This window comes from Oreochromis niloticus, linkage group LG3, assembly GCF_001858045.2.
Source record: "Oreochromis niloticus isolate F11D_XX linkage group LG3, O_niloticus_UMD_NMBU, whole genome shotgun sequence".
NCBI classification, from domain to species: domain Eukaryota; kingdom Metazoa; phylum Chordata; class Actinopteri; order Cichliformes; family Cichlidae; genus Oreochromis; species Oreochromis niloticus.
In genome coordinates, this window is record NC_031967.2 from 56,062,930 (window position 1) to 56,084,907 (window position 21,978).

Sequence of the window (21,978 nt, forward strand, 5' to 3'; positions counted from 1 at the left end):
ACTCAGGCAAAGAAGGTTTAAAAAAAATCAAGGACCAAAGCTTCACACTCTGCTTTCTAAAGAAAAAAAACACACTTTACCTGTCTGAGCTTGTGTAGTGGTCACAGAGCACGGTAAACTACAGAAACAATGAAAATGTACTGTTCACTTCACAGAATAACAACATAGACATTCAAACGAACAACACCAATAACATACACTGTGAGGGAAAAAAGAAAGGGTCCCTCTATACTACAGTAGCAATGTTACTAAAATCGGTCTAAGCTGAATTAAACATGACTGCAGAACTTTAGATTCCTGTCAGAGAAAAACACGTCCGATTACCAACAGTCACTTTCTTTGTTGTCACACAGACCCAGACTAGAGGAAAGATCAACAGTACTGAGCTCTCGCTTATCCAAAAAGTATGTAAAAGAGCATCTCTGAGCACACAGCATGTAAAACCTTGAGGCAGATGTGCTACAGCAGCGGAAGACCACACTGGCTGAAACTACTGTCAGCTACGAACAGGAAACCAAGGCTAAAATTCACTCAGGCTCACCAAATATGAAAAAGATCTAAAATCACGCCCTGGTCTTATGAGTTCACGTTGCTGCAGTGCAGCTTGCACAAGGTGACTCATGGGCCGTTAGTGGACAGAGAACAGTCTCCAAAAAAAGATGTGTTGAGCAAATAAAACCTTAATTTAAGGAAAGAATGGAAAAATTCTCTCTCTCTCAAAACGACATTTTCTGTCTCAACACTACATCACTTGATCTCCCCAGTTCTGTTTTTACTAAAAGAGGAGCTGCTGCACAAATTCAAATGTATGGATTTAAACTGTGTAAATATCAAATATGTTGGTTTTGTACTGTTTTCTGTGAAACAACGTTTAAATTTGAATGTTTTCCGTTGATGATTATTTCACTTTCTGTTTTCTTTTACGTTTGGCACACATTCTACATATGTGGGGAAAACTCTGACAGCACTGAGCAGCTCCTTCAGTGGCTGCGGCACCCACAGTGCGGGACGGAGAGATTTCACAGGTTTTTCCTCCCCACTGCTGTCGGACTCCACAACAAAGACTTTAACTGATCAAACACACACAAACCCACGTGTGCAATAAGACTAAGTGCAATACTCTTTTGTGGCATGGTTGTATTTTTACTCAGTTGTATATAGAATTTGTATTCTATTTTTATCCCACTGTATATTTCATTCTATTTTATTCTACTGTATATAGTATTTTATTTTATTCTATTCTGTACAGTTGTGTGCTGTATTTTATTCTTATTATATTCTAATTTTTGCTTCATAACTTTTGCACTGTCCACTTCCTGCTGTGACAAAACAAATTTCCCACGTGTGGGAAAATAAATAATAAAGGTTATCTTATCTTATCTTATCTTATCTTAAAACATGGGGGAAGAGGGCGGGGCTTACGCTATATAACATAAAGAATGAAAAGGTCACATCAGTCAAGAGGACAATGAAGGAAGCGACTCTACTCTGTAAGTAAAGAACATCTTTGCTTTAAACATTGACCTTTTAACAATTCAACAATTTCAAACACAGCTTTCAAGTTTTTAAATCACATATTGGATCTGCACACAATCTGTTGTTTATATTCTTTCATATTCTAATCTAAATGTCCTTTCTTTCTACTTTTGATTTCAGTACTTTGCTGGACAACAATTCAAGGTCAGTAAACTTCTTTTAAATATGATGTTTAGTCTTAATGTGCTTAAAAGGATGATTGAGGAGTCAAAAACAGTCTGTAGATGTTTGTAGGTTTCTCACTGAGGGACACTCTTTAGGCTTTCAGTTAAATCGTTTTATATTACTTTTGACAGTAATGAAAAGTTTAATTTTAAGTCTCACAGCTCGTCTGACTGTGAGTCCCAGCAGCTCTCAGTTCTTTAAAAGAGACTTTGTGAGGAGGATGACAGCTCTGCTGGATGGACTCTGAGGAGAAACACAAGCACAAAACTGCTTTGGTTGTTAATGCAAGTATTTAATGAGCTAATCACATCGCAGCAGCTCAGTGCTGTGAGACATGTAACATTTTCACAATGTTTGAATCTATATTTCACACACATGTGCAAAAAACAAACATTTGGGGTCAGAGGGCGGGGCTTACTTTGTGTATCTAACAAAAAAGAAAGAAATAGGTCACATCAATCAAGGCGACAATGAAGGAAGCATCTCTGCTATTTCTGCTCTGTAAGTGGACAATTTCTTTGTTTTTATAGTTTGGAACTTTTACTGTCTACTAATAGCTGATGATGGAGGAGAAGACATAAAGAAGAAGTCAGGCTGGATCCAGGCAGCAGGTTAAAAAGGAGTTTTTGCATCTTTCAAGTAGACTTGATTGAATTAGTTATTATGTCAGCTTACGTTTAAAGTGGACACACGAGTTAAAAGTTGTGGTTATGTTACTTATGCATCCAGTACAGAAAACATGAAGTAATCACTAAAAGAACAGCTTAACAGACTTGGTGTTAGAGGTGTGGGAGCAGAAATGCACAGTGGAAACAGACTGATAGTCTGATCTGGTTCACATTTAAAAAGGTAAATATACTTTAAAGACAGATTTATATCTGTATGTTTAATTTTACTGAGTGCTGAGTTCATGCGATGTGAGGTGAAATTTTTATGATTACACGTGAGGCGAAATGATACAAATTAGTGACCGACTTTGCAAGTTGGTCCTCGCTCAACATCGCTTCATGCCGTGATGTGAAAACCTAACAGCTGGGATTCAGACTGTGGGTTTACGCTGATCACTCCGATGCCATAAAGTGATTTACAGTGTTTGTATCTGAGTTTACCTCTGATAACTTTGGTTATCTTGATAAATAGTCTGCAGTCAACATGATTTACCAAGGGATTACATCTAAAATAAAGAAATTACCTGTTTTGGTGGTATATTTATGATTCTTTGTTAGGGTAAATACCCTGTCTTACATTATATTCAATTCAGTCCTTTTAGATTAGTTAAATTATCTTTGTGTAACTCTTATGTTATATGTATTCAAATTTCTACTCTCCTCTTAGCCTGGTCGCTCCTGAAAAACACAGTTAATGTCACTGAGAGCTTTACATTGAGAAATTATGAATACATAAAGGCCACTTTGCTGAAAACCAATTGCAGCTCATTCTTGGGACTGAAATGTTCCTTCTGGTTTCAAATGATTTGACATCATCCATGAGGGATTTGTGTAAGGTACATTTAAAAGATTTTAGGCCAGTATGTCATTTACAGCAGTTTAAGTATACCGGCAAAGTTTTTTATTTTTTATCTATAAAAAGGAACAGCCAGAAATCAAAGACTAAAGCAGACATGAAAATTTCCTCAGTTACATTTCAAAACACATTTTTGGCCTTTTCTTGGTGGGAGGTACTCTAAACTAATACACGTATCATTTCTCTTTAGTTCTGACTTCAGCGCTTTGCTGCACAACAAACCAAGGTAACCAAATGAACCTTTCAAATTCTCTCTGTTCTCGTATTGTTAGCATGGCATGTCTTATTACATTGAATTTAATTCAATTCCCATTTTAGGTTCATTTACATGAGTATAATATATCATGAGTTTTAACAATGATGGAACATTTCATGTAAACCCTCACAGCTCGTCTGACTGTGAGTCCCAGCAGCTCTCAGTTCTTTGAAGGTGATGTTTTGACTCTGAGCTGTGAGGAGGACGACAGCTCTGCTGGATGGACTCTGAGGAGAAACACAAGCAAACGACAGACTCAGTGTGGAGATGGGTGGGGAAAAAATTATAGTTCTTCCTGTAACATCAGTACAGTTTTACAACAGGACAGTGGAGTTTACTGGTGTGAGTCCAGAGAGGGTCCCATCAGTAACATGGTTAACCTGACAGTCACTGGTAAGCTGAGTGTGTGGAGTTAGTGTTGATGAAGCTGTGTGTAAATGGATGAAATGCTGTAGTTTGTCTCTGTGTTGAGGTGGATCAGTGATCCTGCAGAGTCCTGTCCTCCCTGTGATGGAGGGAGATGACGTCACTCTGCTCTGTAAAACAAAGACCACTCCCTCCAACCTCCCAGCTGCTTTCTATAAAGATGGCTCCCTCATCAGGAAGCAGCCTACAGGTCACATGACCATCCAGCATGTTTCCAGGTCTGATGAAGGCCTCTACAAGTGTGACATCAGCGGTCATGGAGAGTCTCCATCCAGCTGGATCACTGTCACAGGTGACACACTCACCTGTCTGTGTTTCTGCAGCTTTCAACATTCACAATGTGACGACAACTTAATGACTGTGTTTGCTTTATTTTAGAGAAACCCACCACCACACCTCCACCTACATCCACACCTCCACCTGCACAAATACCACCGCTTCCACCTGCAGCCACACCTCCACCTGCACCCATACCACCGCCTAGACCTGCAGCCACACCTCCACCTGCACCCATACCACCGCCTACACCTCCACCTACATCCACACCTCCACCTGCACCCATACCACCACCTACACCTCCACCTGCAGCCACACTGCCACCTGCATCCTCACCTCAAACTGCACCCACACTTCCACCTGCAACTATATCTCCACCTGCATCCTCACCTCTACCTGCATCTACAGCTCTGCCTGCAGCTACACCTCAACCTGCAGCCACCCCTCCATCTGCATCCTCACCTCCACATTCAGCTACAGTTCCACCTGCATCCTCACCTCCAGCTGCACCCACACTTCCACCTGCAACTATATCGCCACCTGCATCCTCACCTCTACCTGCATCTACAGCTCTGTCTGCAGCTACACCTCAACCTGCAGCCACCCCTCCAACTGCATCCTCACCTCCACCTGCAGCCACACCGCCACCAGCATCTGTATCTCCACCTGCCTCCTCAGCTCTAGCTGCAGCCACCACTCCATCTGCATCCTCACCTCCACATTCAGCTACAGTTCCACCTGCATCCTCACCTCCAACTGCACCCACACTTCCACCTGCAACTATATCTCCACCTGCATCCTCACCTCTACCTGCATCTACAGCTCTGTCTGCAGCTACATCTCAACCTGCAGCCACCCCTCCAACTGCATCCTCACCTCCACCTGCAGCCACACCGCCACCAGCATCTGTATCTCCACCTGCCTCCTCAGCTCTAGCTGCAGCCACCCCTCCATCTGCATCCTCACCTCCACATTCAACTACAGTTCCACCTGCATCCTCACCTCCACCTGCAGCCACACTTCCACCTGCAACTATATCTCCATCTGCATCCTCACCTCCACATTCAGCTACAGCTCCACCTGCAGCCACCTCTACATTGACCTCTCTGGGTGGTTACTCTCTTCTCCCCGTGGTGGTGATTGCTGCGTCGGTCTGTCTCGTGGTTGTAGTGGTGTTAATGTTTCTTTTGATGGAACAAACCAGTCACAGGAAACTTGAAGGTGAGACTCACACTCAGTTTTTTTCTCTTTCAGGCTTTCAAAAGCTCACAGAATGACTTCTTAGAGTACAAATAATAAATGAAATCCCTTATTCACCAGCAGGGACCACATCCACAGTTAGATCTGATGGTGTTTCTTGAGAGAGAATGGCAGATGGAATATGTATAAATTTAGCAAAGCATTCTGGTTGTTGTAGGATTTTATTCTTCTGAGTGGCAGCAATCATCACACACCTGTTTTCATGGACGATATATTTTAAAACTAACTTTACTTCCCACATAGAGTTTAGTTGTCTGTCTCTCTTTCTCAGTCCTGTGAAGGATTGAAGACATGTCTGGTGTGCAGCCCACCTTTCACACTATTGTAGCAATGGCTGGATAGATGGATGACTTGTTTTAGTGATGTATTTTTCAAAACTTAGTCGCAGCCTTTCAGTGTAAGTGCTGTTCTTCACATGCTGAACAGTGTTTTTCAGCCTGTGTTTAACAGAAACTAGCAGCTCTGTGGTCATCCAGTTTCTGATGAAATTTGTCAGCTGCTCAACCTTTACTGCAGAGCTGTTACACACACATACTCACTGTTGTCTGCACAAACAATAGATCTAAGAGCAAATGTCTTACTGATCATTAATATTTCATGGAAAAAGACTTTTGGTCTGTCTCAAAGTGTAGGGGACGATGGTATTCTGCTCCCACAATGCATAGTGCAGGTGGGGAGATGCTGATATTGACTTTAATCAGCCTCCCTGGGAAAGTCCATTCCAGGGAGAGAAGAGTCAGGTTACTAGTAAAACCTCAGATGCAGGAGGCACAATGTAGACCTCTTTATCCTCTCGAGGATTTTAACGTGCGTGTGAGTTTCCTCAACCAGTCTTTATGGTTTTGTTCAGCTGTCTCGCAAAGGGCATCCTGTCAGGGGTGCTTTGGGACTATGAGGTGTTGCTGTGAGCCATTCAGTCCCTGCACAACCACTGCTAGAGCTTAGTCCACATTTCTGATGAGTGTTGGATTCTGAAAGGGCGCTGTGCCTTTTGTCACAGATTCTGTTCATAATTTTTGTGGTCAGAACTTCTGGTTAGAACCAAGTGGCAGATCTGAGCTTCTCTGTACTACCTGCAGTAATGTCCTCTGTGTGTTGTTTATTGTGCAGAGAGGACAGAAGACATCATTTATGGAGAAATCATCATCAAAGACAAGCAACACAAATCAACTAAAAGAGGTACAGCTGCTCTTCTTTGTCTTTATCATTGTTTAGGATGAGTCACCTTTGCTGGCATTTTGGCCAAAGGGAAACTGTTAACTAAAGGATAAATATTGCTGAGTAAAGAATGCAGACCTAATGGAGGCTTTTTGTACTTCCAAGAGCCAAAATTTGTAGTTTGTTCATAATCTGTAGCATCTTCTTCTGTCACACCAACCCATCCATGAATCTCCACTGTGGTGTTCCTCTTTTCCTTCTGCCTGGCAGCTCCAACTTCTCCAACATCTTCTGCCCATTATATCCACTATGCCAGCTTTGCACATCTACACAACCTTCTCAGTCTTGCCTCTGTAACACTGTTTCCAAACTGCTCATCCTGGTTACTCCCAATGAGACAGTGAGACAGTGAGACATCTCGGCCTCTTGTCCCAACATCTCAAAACCATACATCACAGCAGGTCTCACTGTCACCTTGTAAACCTCCTCTTTATTTTATTTATTTTTTATTTTTATTTTTTTTTAGAAAGAGGGGCAATACATATTAATGAACATTTTAATAAATGTAAATATGCCAGATTATAGCCTTGGGCTAATTTCCATCTGCAGACCCTCTGGCAGGTTGGTGTTAAACACAAGTTAGTAAAAACATACAGAGACACTATTTACAGGTCATGTAACAGAGACAAAAACAGTCATCACATTATACTAGAACAAACAAATGACAAGAAGAGTGGACACAGAGGACAGCATAGATAACAATAACGGAAACACATCAATTATATTGCACAAACCCCAGTATTGCATATGCCCTGACTATCGTGATATTGCGTCAGGGCATATGCAATATGGCAATATTTCTGGCTGTTCCTTTCACTCTTGCTGCGATCCTTTTGTCACATAGATCCCCTGACACTCGTCTCCACCCTGCCTGCACTGTTAGCTCCACTCCTTGCACCTGTCTCCTTTCTCATTCACACACATGTATTCTGTCTTGCTTCTACTAACTTTCATTCCTCTTCTCTGCAGAGCACCGTCTCTTCCACCTTCTCCCAACTCTCACTGTAGTTCATCTGCATGTCATCTGCAAACAAATCACAGAGACTCCTATCTGACCTCCTGTGTCACTCCTGCTGCACACCTCACTGTCTCACTGAAGTTAGATTGAAAAAACTTTTACTTTAAGTCTAGAAAAAAGGCCTTTATGGTATTGGTGTGATGTGTTCACTGACATTTCCCCATTCTGTCAGTTTACTATCTATAAACATCAGAAGCAGGCCTGGTTTTGCACACAGGTGATTATCCTCATGCTGTTTGAACTGTATGTTTGTATGTCCAGAGTTTCCAAGAGAGCCAGACGTCATCTACTCTGAAGTGAAGCATTTCACCAGTCCAGCCACTGAGATGCAGCTGCAGGTCTCTCACAGTCCTCAAAGCACCTGATGAAGATTTTTATGTGAAGAACCTGCAAAAACAAAGGAATAAACAAATGTGCCTTCAGCAACATGTAGTTAAGTGAGAATATAACTAATATATTAATCTAATGCTGTGTATTTAATGCTATTTATATATTTTATTTCTAAATGTGGGGCCCTGCTGGTGTCTTCACAGCAGTAATCTGGTTTCTCTGCAGGATCAGTAAACTTTGGTCTCCCTTGTTGTTCTTCTCATGTGGCTTTGTGAGTTTCATAAAGACGTCTGATAGGAAACTGTGAATAGTTATGGCCAACAGATACACACCTCTGTTTGGAGCAGATAACAAAGAAAGAAACAATCAAAACTTGACTTCAACTGCAGACTAAAGCAGGAATCATTCAAAGCTGGAAAATAAAGACTGAGAACAAAGTGTGTGAGTTTGAATAGCTTTGATTTGAAAAAATTAAATATTAAATATGTGAGACTTTATTTTCAGGTCATTTGCGGCTTGTCTAGAGTCCTCGTTTGTTGTTGTTTTTACTGTAACCTACTAAACATGCACTTTTTCAGTCCAAAGGTTTTCAAATTGGGGTTTCCAAACAGGCAGAACAACCCTAACCTTGTATGAGTTGCCAAAGACCTGATAGCTGTGAGGGGGTAAAACTGATCAAGTGGGGACAAAAAGAGAAATGCTTCTTCACATCTGTCTTTAGTTCTTTTAAGCTATATATTGGTGCTGTTTATTCAGTTTATCCTACTGTAATAAATGCTCACTTGCAGGAGTCATGTGTTTGTAGAAAAATGAGCTTTAATGTAGTCATTTAAAGTTCTGGGAGGAGTAAAATGCAGTTCATGAATGTGATATTTGCCTGCAAGCTTTATACAACTGTGTCCTTCTGTTTCACTGTAAAACAAAATAAAATGAAACTCTTTAAAAAAATAGATTGAAATGTTTTTCAGACATGGGAAATTGTTTAGGCTGCCGGTTAACTGCATTTATGCACAATGTTTTCTTCTAAGCATTTTGGTGAAACTGTCTTTCCAAGAAAACTGACAGCAGATGCCTCAGATTCACTTTGTCCCGATTCGTGATTGAGGTGTGAGACAAACGACTACTAGTCCAAGTGTGTCAAAACAATGATTTTATTAAACACGTGTGGAAAGATACACTTGCTCTATTTTGCCAACACCCATCTCCCGTCAAAATATACTTTCAGCACAGTTTTATTATGTCAGGGTTAACGCCCCTTCTCGCATTAGACAAAACATCACATGCATAAGTTATAATTAATGACAGTTTAACAAGTTTCCGTGCTCATCAGCATTTTTCCCTATATGGTTGTCTGGCTCCTCCAGATGTTTCCTGTAGACCCTACATCATTAGTTGCTAAGCAGAGAGAAAGCAAAATGTCTTTCACCTTTACCCTAGAAATTATACTTAATTATATTACATACATTAATGTCTTAATGTATGTAAGCATGTTATGCATTCATTCACAGCATTCAAGTCATTTCATCAATATATCAGTTCAGACATAGCGCTGAACGAAGCTTTTAACCTTCACCGGACTAAGTGCTTAACTCTATCATCAGCACAAATGTGTGTAATAACATGATTAAAACTGTATGTTTAATAAATGGAATGAATGTTTAATCAAATGCCACTGCTCAAAGCTTAATAAAAGGATATAAAAGAATCAACATGATATAAAAATGATATAATCCCCACAACTTCTGTTTATGTAAAACTGCCCTCTAGTGGAAGGTGGCTTGATATGATTTTAAACAGCACTTTTGCACACCTGGTATTCCCAGAGTGTTTCCCTTCAAAGTACAAACAGGCCCAACCTGCATAGCTTCTAAGCTCAGCCATGCTCAGGTAAAGAAGGTCCCAAAATTCAAGGACCAAGGCTCTGCTTTGTAAAATAACAAAACACTTTAACTTTCTTAGCTTGTACAATGAAAAATTAAAAATGTGTTTTCCTCTACTGGTCACAGAGCACAGTAAACTACAGTAACAAATGAAAAATGAAAATTTACAGATCAGTGCACAGAAGAACAACATAGGCATTCAAACTAACAACAAACTAACAATGCAGATTACCCACACTGCGTTTCTTTTTTGTCACACAGACCCAGACTAGAGGAAAGATCAACAGTACTGAGCTGACAGGAAGGCACCAGTAAATCCAATAAACACTCTCTATGTGCCACAAGTATGTAAAAGAGCATCTCTGAGCACACAGCATGTAAAACCTTGAGGCAGATGTGCTACAGCAGCGGAAGACCACACTGGCTGAAACTACTGTCAGCTAAGAACAGGAAACCGAGGCTAAAATTCACTCAGGCTCACCAAATATAAAAAAAAAAAAGATTCTAAAATCACGTCCTGGTCTTATGAGTCTCAAAGTGTGCTGAGAAATTCAAATTTTAGGGTCAGAATTTAGTGTAAACAACATGAAAGCATGGATCCACCCCACCTTGCATCAGTGGTTCAGGCTGCTGGTGCAGTAACAGCCTGCATAAAGTGACTCATGGACCTTTAGTGGACAGAGAACTGTCTCCAAAAAGGAGGCCCAATGTGTTGGGCAGCTAAAACATCAATTTAAAGAAAGAATGGTAAAATGTCTCATCAAAACTACATCACTGAGTCTCCCCACTTCTCAGTTTTTACTACAAAAGGAGCTGCTGCACAAATCCAATTTTTTAAAAACAGAATAAACTGTGTAAATATCAGATATGTTGGTTTTGTACTATTTTCTGTGAAACAACATTTAAACTTGAATGTATTAAGTTGAGGATTATTTCACTTTCTGTTTTCTTTTACGTTTGGCACACATTCTACATATGTGGGGAAAAACCTGGGGGAAGAGGGCGGGGCTTAGTCTCTATAACATAAAGAATGAAAAGGTCACATCAGTCAAGAGAACAATGAAGGAAGCGACTCTACTCTGTAAGTAAAGAACATCTTTGTTTTAAACATTGAACTTTTATTGTCTGCTGTGTTAATCACTGATGATGGAGGACACATGGACAAGAAGTCAGGCTGGATTTAACAGCAGATTAAAGAGTTTTTTCTTCCATGTTAACCAGTGAAATCCACAGAAATGAGTCAGTTATTACATCAGCTGACCTTTAAAGTGGACACAGGTCTTCATGATCAGAGCTACAAGTTGTGGCTATGTTATTCAGGCCCCCACACAACCATGACAAAGCAAGTGAAATAACAAGCTTGAAGGCACAAAGACACAAATTTGTGCTGAAGTGTCGATAAACTCAGAAGGAAAAAACTATAGTTCCGCGCTGTGTTGGGAAAACCATCATCTGTGATTGTGACTTTTCTCCAGATGGACAGCTGTGACCTTAGAGGGCAGAAGCTGAAATGAAGGGAAATAATTACATTCACAACAAAGTGTTTACATGTGAACAATTACACCTGATTAACAGATTAATACATAATAGGTAATGAGTTACCTTCTTCATGTGCTGCAGCTCCCAGTCAGTTATTGGAAAATTACATCTCAGGGTTCCTCTTATACTGTCAACAATTTCAAATGCAGCTTTCAAGTTTTTAAATCACATATTGGATCTGCACACAATGTGTTGTTGATATTCTTTTATATTCTAATCTAAATGTCCTTTCTTCCTACTTTTGATTTCAGTACTTTGCTGGACAACAATTCAAGGTCAGTAAACTTCTTTTGAGCATTAAATATGTTTAGTCTTAATGCGCTGAAAATGATGACGAGGAGTCCAAAACATCCAGTCTGTAGATGATTGTTTGTTTCTCATTGAGGGACACAAAATCTCATTTTTACTCTTTGGGCTTTTCTTTAATATTTTTATATTAGTTTTTGCAAGTAATGAAACATTTTAATTTTAACCCTCACAGCTCGTCTGACTGTGAGTCCCAGCAGCTCTCAGTTCTTTAAAGGAGACTTTGTGTCTCTGAGCTGTGAGGAGGACGACAGCTCTGCTGGATGGACTCTGAGGACCAATAATAAGATCAATAAGATCACTCAGTGTGGAGATGGGTGGGGAAGAGGGTCTGGTTCTTCCTGTGACATCAATGTTTTCCCATGGGACAGTGGAGTTTACTGGTGTGAGTCCAGAGAGGGTCCCATCAGTAACATGGTTAACCTGACAGTCACTGGTAAGCTGAGTGTGTGGAGTTAGTGTTGATGAAGCTGTGTGTAAATGGATGAAATGCTGTAGTTTGTCTCTGTGTTGAGGTGGATCAGTGATCCTGCAGAGTCCTGTCCTCCCTGTGATGGAGGGAGATGACGTCACTCTGCTCTGTAAAACAAAGACCACTCCCTCCAACCTCCCAGCTGCTTTCTATAAAGATGGCTCCCTCATCAGGAAGCAGCCTACAGGTCACATGACCATCCAGCATGTTTCCAGGTCTGATGAAGGCCTCTACAAGTGTGACATCAGCGGTCATGGAGAGTCTCCATCCAGCTGGATCACTGTCACATGTGACACACTCACCTGTCTGTGTTTCTGCAGCTTTCAACATTCACAATGTGACAACAACTTCAACTTCATCAACCTGCGTTTTGGTTGAACTGGAGTTACTGGTTCTTTTGCTGGAATGAAATGTTCAAAGGAAACTCAAAGGTGAGACTTACACTCCTAGTTTTTTCTTTCAGGCTTCTTTCAATGAGCAGAGTTTCTACTTCATGTGTTGTGTGTGTGTTTGAGTGTTTCTGTTAGTACCTTTATCAATTTTAAGGAATGTTCAAAGCAAAGATAAATGCACATTTATGAAGAGTAGCTATTCTGATCACAGTGTGTCCTGATTCACCACTTTATTACACATGGTGCATTGGTTGTTAATGCAAGTATTTAATGAGCCAATCACATCGCAGCAGCTCAGTGTTTTGTAACAGTTTCACAATGTTTGAATTTATATTTCAAACACACGTGGAAAAAACAAACATTTGGGGTCAGAGGGCGGGGCTTATTTTGTGTATCTAACAAAAAAGAAAGAAAAAGGTCACATCAATCAAGGCGACAATGAAGGAAGCATCTCTGCTATTTCTGCTCTGTAAGTGGACAATTTCTTTGTTTTTATAGTGTGTAACCTTTACTGTCTACTAATAGCTGATGATGGAGGAGAAGACATAAAGAAGAAGTCAGGCTGGATCCAGGCAGCAGGTTAAAAAGGAGTTTTTGCATCTTTCAAGTAGACTTGATTGAATTAGTTATTATGTCAGCTTACGTTTAAAGTGGACACACGAGTTAAAAGTTGTGGTTATGTTACTTATGCATCCAGTACAGAAAACATGAAGTAATCACTAAAAGAACAGCTTAACAGACTTGGTGTTAGAGGTGTGGGAGCAGAAATGCACAGTGGAAACAGACTGATAGGCTGATCTGGTTCACATTTAAAAAGGTAAATATACTTCAAAGACAGATTTATATCTGTATGTTTAATTTTACTGAGTGCTGAGTTCATGCGATGTGAGGTGAAATTTTTATGATTACACGTGAGGCGAAATGATACAAATTAGTGACCGACTTTGCAAGTTGGTCCTCGCTCAACATCGCTTCATGCCGTGATGTGAAAACCTAACAGCTGGGATTCAGACTGTGGGTTTACGCTGATCACTCCGATGCCATAAAGTGATTTACAGTGTTTGTATCTGAGCTTACCTCTAATAACTTTGCTTATCTTGATAAATAGTCTGCAGTCAACATGATTTACCAAGGGATTACATCTAAAATACCTGTTTTGGAGGTATATTTATGATTCTTTGTTAGGGTAAATACCCTGTCCTACATTATATTCAATTCAGTCCTTTTAGATTAGTTAAATTATCTTTGTGTAACTCTTATGTTATATGTATTCAAATTTCTACTCTCCTCTTAGCCTGGTCGCTCCTGAAAAACACAGTTAATGTCACTGAGAGCTTTACATTGAGAAATTATGAATACATAAAGGCCACTTTGCTGAAAACCAATTGCAGCTCATTCTTGGGACTGAAATGTTCCTTCTGGTTTCAAATGATTTGATGCCATCCATGAAAAATTTGTGTAAGGTACATTTAAAAGATTTTAGGCCAATATGTCATTTACAAGCAAATATCGAAGGTGACTATTGATGCTGTTTGAGGGCAGCTGGAGTCATAGGTTCAACTTCTCTTACATAGAGGCAGGAAAAAAAGAAAACTTTGGAAAAAATATGCCTCTCTAACTTGAGTCTAATCATCAGCTGTGTTCTTCTTTATGGAGTGCAGGAAATGTCTTTGAATGCACCTGTGTGATTATGCAACAATACAGCTTGTCTGTCTGAACAACAGGGGCATAAAAGCACTGAAGGTGTTTGGGCTCAGATTTGTTTTCGTCAAACCATTTTCTGAAGCACTTTTGTAGAACAGAGGCCTAGCCCAGCTGACAGGTCTATCACAGAAAGACATACATATATTCACTGTCACATTCTATCCATTCAAAATAAGTATTAACGTAACAGGTACTGTGGAGTACTCAGAGACAACCCACAGACATGCAGCTTTGTTTTTTTTTTTTTCAAAACTGCTACATTATTTTAGACATGGCAGCTACAAACTACAGTCTTTCATTTTTCTATGTTTCTGTGACCACAAAATAAAAAGGAGCAACCAGAAATCAATGACTAAAGCGGACATGAACTTTTTTCAGTTACATTTCAAAACACAGAGTTCATTTTGGCCTTTTCTTGGTGGGAGGTACTCTAAACTAATACACGTATCATTTCTCTTTAGTTCTGACTTCAGCACTTTGCTGCACAACAAACCAAGGTAACCAAAGGAACCTTTTTTAAAACATTTCAAATCTACGCTTCTAATCTTCTTGTTCTCGTATGGTTAGGATGGCAGCTCTAAATACACTGAATTTAGTTCAATTCCCATTTTATGTTCATTTACATGAGTATAATATATCATGAGTTTTAACAATGATGGAACATTTCATGTAAACCCTCACAGCTCGTCTGACTGTGAGTCCCAGCAGCTCTCAGTTCTTTGAAGGTGATGTTTTGACTCTGAGCTGTGAGGAGGATGACAGCTCTGCTGGATGGACTCTGAGGAGAAACACAAGCAAACGACAGAGGACTCAGTGTGGAGATGGGTGGGGAAAACCAGCTGATTCGTCCTGTAATATCACTATGATGGTGCCTCATGACAGTGGAATATATTGGTGTGAGTCCAGAGAGGGTCCCATCAGTAACATGGTTAACCTGACAGTCACTGGTAAGCTGAGTGTGTGGAGTTAGTGTTGATGAAGCTGTGTGTAAATGGATGAAATGCTGTAGTTTGTCTCTGTGTTGAGGTGGATCAGTGATCCTGCAGAGTCCTGTCCTCCCTGTGATGGAGGGAGATGACGTCACTCTGCTCTGTAAAACAAAGACCACTCCCTCCAACCTCCCAGCTGCTTTCTATAAAGATGGCTCCCTCATCAGGAAGCAGCCTACAGGTCACATGACCATCCAGCATGTTTCCAGGTCTGATGAAGGCCTCTACAAGTGTGACATCAGCGGTCATGGAGAGTCTCCATCCAGCTGGATCACTGTCACAGGTGACACACTCACCTGTCTGTGTTTCTGCAGCTTCCAACATTCACAATGTGACGACAACTTAATGACTGTGTTTGCTTTATTTTAGACAAACACACCACCACACCTCCACCTGCACCCATACCACCGCCTACACCTCCACCGCCTACACCTCCACCTGCAGCCTCACCTCCAGCTGCAGCTACACCTCAACCTGCAGCCAGCACTCCATCTAAAGCAACACCTCCACCTTCAGCCACACTGCCACCTGCATCTATATCTCCACCTGCATCTTCACCTCTACCTGCATCTACACCTCTGTCTGCAGCTACACCTCTACCTCCACCCAGCCCTCCATCTGCATCCTCACCTCCACATGCAGCTACAGCTCCACCTGCAGCCACCTCTACATTGACCTCTCTGGGTGGTTACTCTCTTCTCCCCATGGTGGTGATTGCTGCGTCGGTCTGTCTCGTGGTTGTAGTGGTGTTAATGTTTCTTTTGATGGAACAAACCAGTCACAGGAAACTTGAAGGTGAGACTCACACTCAGTTTTTTTCTCTTTTAGGCTTTCAAAAGCTCACAGAATGGCTTCTTTTAGTACAACTAATAAATGAAATTCCTTATTCACCAGCAGGGACCACATCCACAGTTAGATCTGATGGTGTTTCTTGAGAGAGAATGGCAGGTGGAATATGTATAAATTTAGCAAAGCATTCTGGTTGTTGTAGGATTTTAATCTTTCGAGTGGCAGCAATCATCACACACCTGTTTTCATGGACGATATATTTTAAAACTAACTTTACTTCCCACATAGAGTTTAGTTGTCTGTCTCTCTTTCTCAGTCCTGTGAAGGATTGAAGACATGTCTGGTGTGCAGCCCACCTTTCACACTATTGTAGCAATGGCTGAATAGATGGATGACTTGTTTTAGTGATGTATTTTTCAAAAGCTTAGTCACAGCCTTTAAATGTAAGTAAGTGTTGTTCTTCACATGCTGAACAGTGTTTTTCAGCCTGTGTTTAACAGAAACTAGCAGCTCTGTGGTCGTCCAGTTTCTGATGAAATTTGTCAGCTGCTCAACCTTTACTGCAGAGCTGTTACACACACATACTCACTTTTTCTGCACAAACAATACATCTAAGAACAATTGTCTTACTGACATTGGCGCAACTTTGTGCTGAACATTTATTTATTCATTTAGATCTCAGTCTAAATAAATAAATAAATCTGGGTAAATTCCCAGATCATTAAAAATGCAACTACTTTGCTGGTAATAACTGAAATGAGTAAAGAAAATCAACAGTCTATTTATGCAAGATAATTCATAATTTTATTGGGTTGGGTCTGATTATTGGGGGGGTCATAACCCCCCTAAACCCCCTGGAAACTATGCCCCTGCTCACTAATCATCAATATTTCATGGAAAAAGACTTTTGGTCTTTCTTAAAGCGTAGGGGACAATGGTATTCTGCTCACACAATGCATAGTGCAGGTGGGGAGATGCTGGTATTGAGTATGCTCAATATAGGGGATCACTTTAATCAGGCTGCCTGGAAAAGTCTATTACGGGGAGAGAAGAGTCAGTTTATTAGTTTAGTTCACGTATTAGTTAGTTTATGTGCGCGTGAGTTTCCTCAACCAGTCTTTATGTGTTTTGTTCAGCTGTCTCGCTCAGGGCATCCTGTCAGGGGTGCTTTGGGACTATGAGGTGTTGCTGTGAGCCATTCAGTCCCTGCACATCCACTGCTAGAGCTTAGTCCACATTTCTGATGAGTGTTGGATTCTGAAAGGGCGCTGTGCCTTTTGTCACAGATTCTGTTCATAATATTTGTGGTCAGAACTTCTGGTTAGAGCCAAGTGGCAGATCTGAGCTTCTCTGTACTACCTGCAGTAATGTCCTCTGTGTGTTTTTTATTGTGCAGAGAGGACAGAAGACATAATTTATGGAGAAATCGTCATCAAAGACAAGCAACACAAATCAGCTAAAAGAGGTACAACTGCTCTTATTTGTCTCCATCAGAGTCTATGATGAGTCACCTTTGCTGGCATTTTGGCCAAAGGGAAACTGTTAACTAAAGGATAAATATTGCTGAGTAAAGAATGCAGACCTAATGGAGGCTTTTTGTACTTCCAAGAGCCAAAATTTGTGTTTGTTGATAATCTGTAGCATCTTCTTCTTTCACACCAACCCATCCATGAATCTCCACTGTGGTGTTCCTCTTTTCCTCTTGCCTGGCAGCTCCAACTTCTCCAACATCTTCTGCCCATTATACCCACTATGCCAGCTTTGCACATCTACACAACCTTCTCAGTCTTGCCTCTGTAACACTGTTTCCAAACTGCTCATCCTGGTTACTCCCAATGAGACAGTGAGACATCTCCAGCTCGGCCTCTTGTCCCAACGTCTCAAAACCATACATCACAGCAGGTCTCACTGTCACCTTGTAAACCTCCTCTTTCACTCTTGCTGCGATCCTTTTGTCACATAGATCCCTTGACACTCGTCTCCACCCTGCCTGCACTGTTACCTTCACCTCTTTTTTCTGCCCATTGCTTTGGATGATTGCCCCCAGGTACTTATACTCATCTATGCTCTGTATCTCCACTCCTTGCACCTGTCTCCTTTCTCATTCACACACATGTATTCTGTCTTGCTTCTACTGACTTTCATTCCTCTTCTCTGCAGAGCACCGTCTCTTCCACCTTCTCCCAACTCTCACTGTAGTTCATCTGCATGTCATCTGCAAACAAATCACAGAGACTCCTATCTGACCTCCTCTGTCACTCCTGCTGCACACCTGACTGTCTCTCTGTCCTCATACATGTCCTGCACCACCCTCTGTCATCCCTGACTCGTGGCACCCTATCATCTGCTTTCTCTAGACTCACAAAGACACACAAAGCTCCTTCTGACAGAAAAACTGAAATATTGAATTTATTTATTATTATAATTTATCAGAAGGTTTGGAGCAGAGCATCACAAAAAAGCTGCTTTATCATAGATCCAGTTCTAACTTTTTTGGACAGCAAACTAATTGAAAATTGGTTAAAAGCTCATTGACTCACAAAGAGTCTTTTATAACGCTCTGTACATGAAGTCAGTCAACACTGGAATATGAAAGTTTGCATAAAACAAAACAAAAAAACTCTTTATTGCACTTTTGATCAAATAAAAGACAAAACAATAGTATAACATAAATTTAAATGAATAAATGAACCATGTGTTTTCCACATCTCAAAGTGTCCTCACTAACTTTAACAGTTATGCATGTTTTAGACTCTGCATGTGAAACCTCCAACGTCTGTCGCTTCCCCCTGTAGTTTACACTGAACTTGTGTGTGATTGCTAAGAATGATTTCACGCCACAGTGCCGGTGATGATGTGTATGCAGTGTTACAAAGTGTGGGTCCAGGGAAACACGTGTATCTGCTATGGCGACCTCTTGTGAATAAGGAAACGACTGAAAGAAGCTTCTGCATAAGTGAAGCTATAAGAGTATAAATTTAGCAAAATGTGCTCCAAGCATCAGAGTAATTGTAGCACGCAGACTCAGCACTGGTGTCACTGCCAATAGCTGGTCATTTTTTTCCTTTTTTGTCTCAGCTTGTTTTCCCACAAAGGCACATTTTAGCTGCTGGTTAAATGACACTTTAGCATGCTGCATTGTTTTTGTTTTTTAATAGACACAAGGCCCCAGATAGTATTCAGTTTTTATCTTGTGGTCAAAACACATTAAAAGTAACACTGAGTCTATCTGTAGAAGCGGTGTGTTTCATGTACTACAGATTCTATTACTTCTATTACTGGTACATATTTGCAAAATACTTAATTTTAATACTGAAAGTAATTTTTGATCCTCAAAGCTTAAGTACAGGTTAAACTAAATTAATTTAGATATAACTGACCAATGAAACCAACCAAGTTACTGTAGATAGTCGCAGTAAAGCTGATAATCACTTAAAGGCTGCTGGATAAAAGAATCACAGAGAGGATTTAATCCTCCAACAGCTCACATGATGACTTCAGGTTAATGGTAATATTTACAGCTTCAGAGTCCCCTCTCTGCTCAGACTCTCTCCTTTGACATAAACTACCAAACTAAACATTTCCTGGTGGGGTTCTTTCAGATTAAAAGCTCATTCATAAAGAAATATAGCAAGACTTTTAATGTAAATTTCTGAAGTTGGATATTAGATTAAAGAAATTCTCTTTAAGTCTAGAAAAAAGGCCTTTATGGTATTGGTGTGATGTGTTCACTGACATTTCTCCATTCTGTCAGTTTACTATCTATAAACATCAGAAGCAGGCCTGGTTTTGCACACAGGTGATTATCCTCATGCTGTTTGAACTGTATGTTTGTATGTCCAGAGTTTCCAAGAGAGCCAGACGTCATCTACTCCGAAGTGAAGCATTTCACCAGTCCAGCCACTGAGATGCAGCTGCAGGTCTCTCACAGTCCTCAAAGCACCTGATGAAGATTTTTATGTGAAGAACCTGCAAAAACAAAGAAATAAACAAATGTGCCTTCAGCAACATGAAGTTAAGAGAGACTATAACTAATATATTAATCTAATGCTGTGTATTTAATGCTATTTATATATTTTATTTCTAAATGTGGGGCCCTGCTGGTGTCTTCACAGCAGTGATTTGGTTTCTCTGCAGGATCAGTAAACCTCGATCTCCCTTGTTGTTCTTCTCATGTGGCTTTGTGAGTTTCATAAAGACGTCTGAGAGGAAACTGTGAATAGTTACGGCCAACAGATACACACCTCTGTTTGGAGCAGATAGCAAAGAAAGAAACAATCAAAACTTGACTTCAACTGCAGACTAAAGCAGGAATCATTCAAAGCTGGAAAATAAAGACTGAGAACAAAGTGTGTGAGTTTGAATAACTTTGATTTGAAGAAATTAAATACTTGAGACTTTATTTTCAGGTCATTCGCAACTTGTCTAGAGTCCTCGTTTGTTGTTATTTTTACTGTAACCTACTAAATATGCATTTAATCCATCCAAAGGTTTTCAAATTGGGGTTTCCAAACAGGCAGAACAACCCTAACCTTGTATGAGTTGCCAAAGACCTGATGGTGGGAAAGAAGTGGGAAAAAAAAGAAACATGCTTCTTCACATCTGTCTTTAGATCTTTAAAACTGTTTATCGCACTTGCAGGAGTCATGTATTTGTAGAAAATATGCTTTTTAATGTAGCCATTTAAAGTTCTGGGAGGAGTGAAATGCAGTTCATGAATATGATATTTGACTGTAAGCTTAATACAACTGTGTCCTTTTGTTTGTCAAACAAAATAAATATGATGATAAAGTGAAACTCTTTAAATAGATTTAAAGGTTTTTTCAGACTGGGGAAATTGTTTAGGCTGCTAGTTAACTGCATTTATCCACAATGTTTTCCTCTAAGCATTTTGGTGAAACGGTCTTTCCAAGGAAACTGAGAGCAGATGCCTCAGATTCACTTCTGTTTATGTAAAACTGCCCTCTAGTGGAAGGTGGCTTGATATGATTTTGAACAGCACTTTTACACAACTGGTATTCACAGATTGTCTCCCATCAAAGTACAAACAGACCCAACCTGCATAGCTTTTAGGCTCAGGCACGCTCAGGGAAAGAAGGTCCAAAAAATTCAAAGACCAAAGCTTCACACTCTGCTTTCTAAAGAAAAAAAAAAAACACTTTAACTTTCTTAGCTTGTACAATGAAAAATTAAAAATGTGTTTTCCTCTACTGGTCACAGAGCACAGTAAACTACAGTAACAAATGAAAAATGAAAATGTACAGATCAGTGCACAGAAGAACAACATAGGCATTCAAACTAACAACAAACTAACAATGCAGATTACCCACACTGTGTTTCTTTTTTGTCACACAGACCCAGACTAGAGGAAAGATCAACAGTACTGAGCTGACAGGAAGGCACCAGTAAATCCAATAAACACTCTCTATGTGCCACAAGTATGTAAAAGAGCATCTCTGAGCACACAGCATGTAAAACCTTGAGGCAGATGTGCTACAGCAGCGGAAGACCACACTGGCTGAAACTACTGTCAGCTAAGAACAGGAAACCGAGGCTAAAATTCACTCAGGCTCACCAAATATATAAAAAAAAAAGATTCTAAAATCACGTCCTGGTCTTATGAGTCTCAAAGTGTGCTGAGAAATTCAAATGTTAGGGTCAGAATTTAGTGTAAACAACATGAAAGCATGGATCCACCCCACCTTGCATAAGTGGTTCAGGCTGCTGGTGCAGTAACAGCCTGCATAAAGTGACTCATGGACCTTTAGTGGACAGAGTACTGTCTCCAAAAAGGAGGCCCAATGTGTTGGGCAGCTAAAACATCAATTTAAAGAAAGAATGGTAAAATGTCTCATCAAAACTACATCACTGAGTCTCCCCACTTCTCAGTTTTTACTA

General features: G+C 40.3%; 1 protein-coding gene and 1 long non-coding RNA gene across 6 annotated transcripts; both read left to right on the forward strand.

Moving 5' to 3' along the window:
- Positions 1-8,309: 8,309 nt before the first annotated feature.
- LOC109196912 (proline-rich receptor-like protein kinase PERK2) lies at positions 8,310-21,927 on the forward strand. Of its 5 annotated transcripts, none has more exons than XR_003216615.1 (8): positions 8,310-8,446; positions 10,151-10,970; positions 11,680-11,703; positions 11,910-12,170; positions 15,661-16,086; positions 17,477-17,545; positions 19,924-20,433; positions 21,436-21,927. XR_003216615.1 is itself a non-coding variant. In XM_025903508.1 (8 exons), exons 3-8 carry the CDS (start codon positions 10,949-10,951, stop codon positions 20,025-20,027), a joined length of 906 nt encoding a protein of 301 aa, XP_025759293.1. In that variant the 5' UTR covers positions 8,310-8,446; positions 10,151-10,233; positions 10,889-10,948; the 3' UTR covers positions 20,028-21,429. The 5 variants fall into 5 exon arrangements, 3 of the variants coding, with proteins under 3 accessions (XP_025759293.1, XP_025759287.1, XP_025759288.1); XR_003216614.1 differs by having other exon boundaries at positions 19,924-20,429; XM_025903508.1 differs by lacking the exon at positions 21,436-21,927 and having other exon boundaries at positions 10,151-10,233; positions 10,889-10,970; positions 19,924-21,429.
- On the forward strand, positions 15,008-15,369 carry LOC112841746 (uncharacterized). Its single transcript, XR_003216903.1, has 2 exons — positions 15,008-15,249; positions 15,329-15,369. It is a non-coding gene; the product is annotated as an uncharacterized LOC112841746 (long non-coding RNA).
- Positions 21,928-21,978: the final 51 nt, after the last annotated feature.

Excerpts from the sequence above, each read along its gene's own strand:
- LOC109196912 (XM_025903502.1), top strand. The coding sequence starts at position 10,865 with ATGTGGGGAAAAACCTGGGGGAAGAGGGCGGGGCTTAGTCTCTATAAC. Across the intron at positions 10,971-11,679 it reads GAAGGAAGCGACTCTACTCT|TACTTTGCTGGACAACAATT; the intron begins GTAAGTAAAGAA and ends TTTTGATTTCAG. Across the intron at positions 11,704-11,909 it reads TTGCTGGACAACAATTCAAG|CTCGTCTGACTGTGAGTCCC; the intron begins GTCAGTAAACTT and ends TAACCCTCACAG.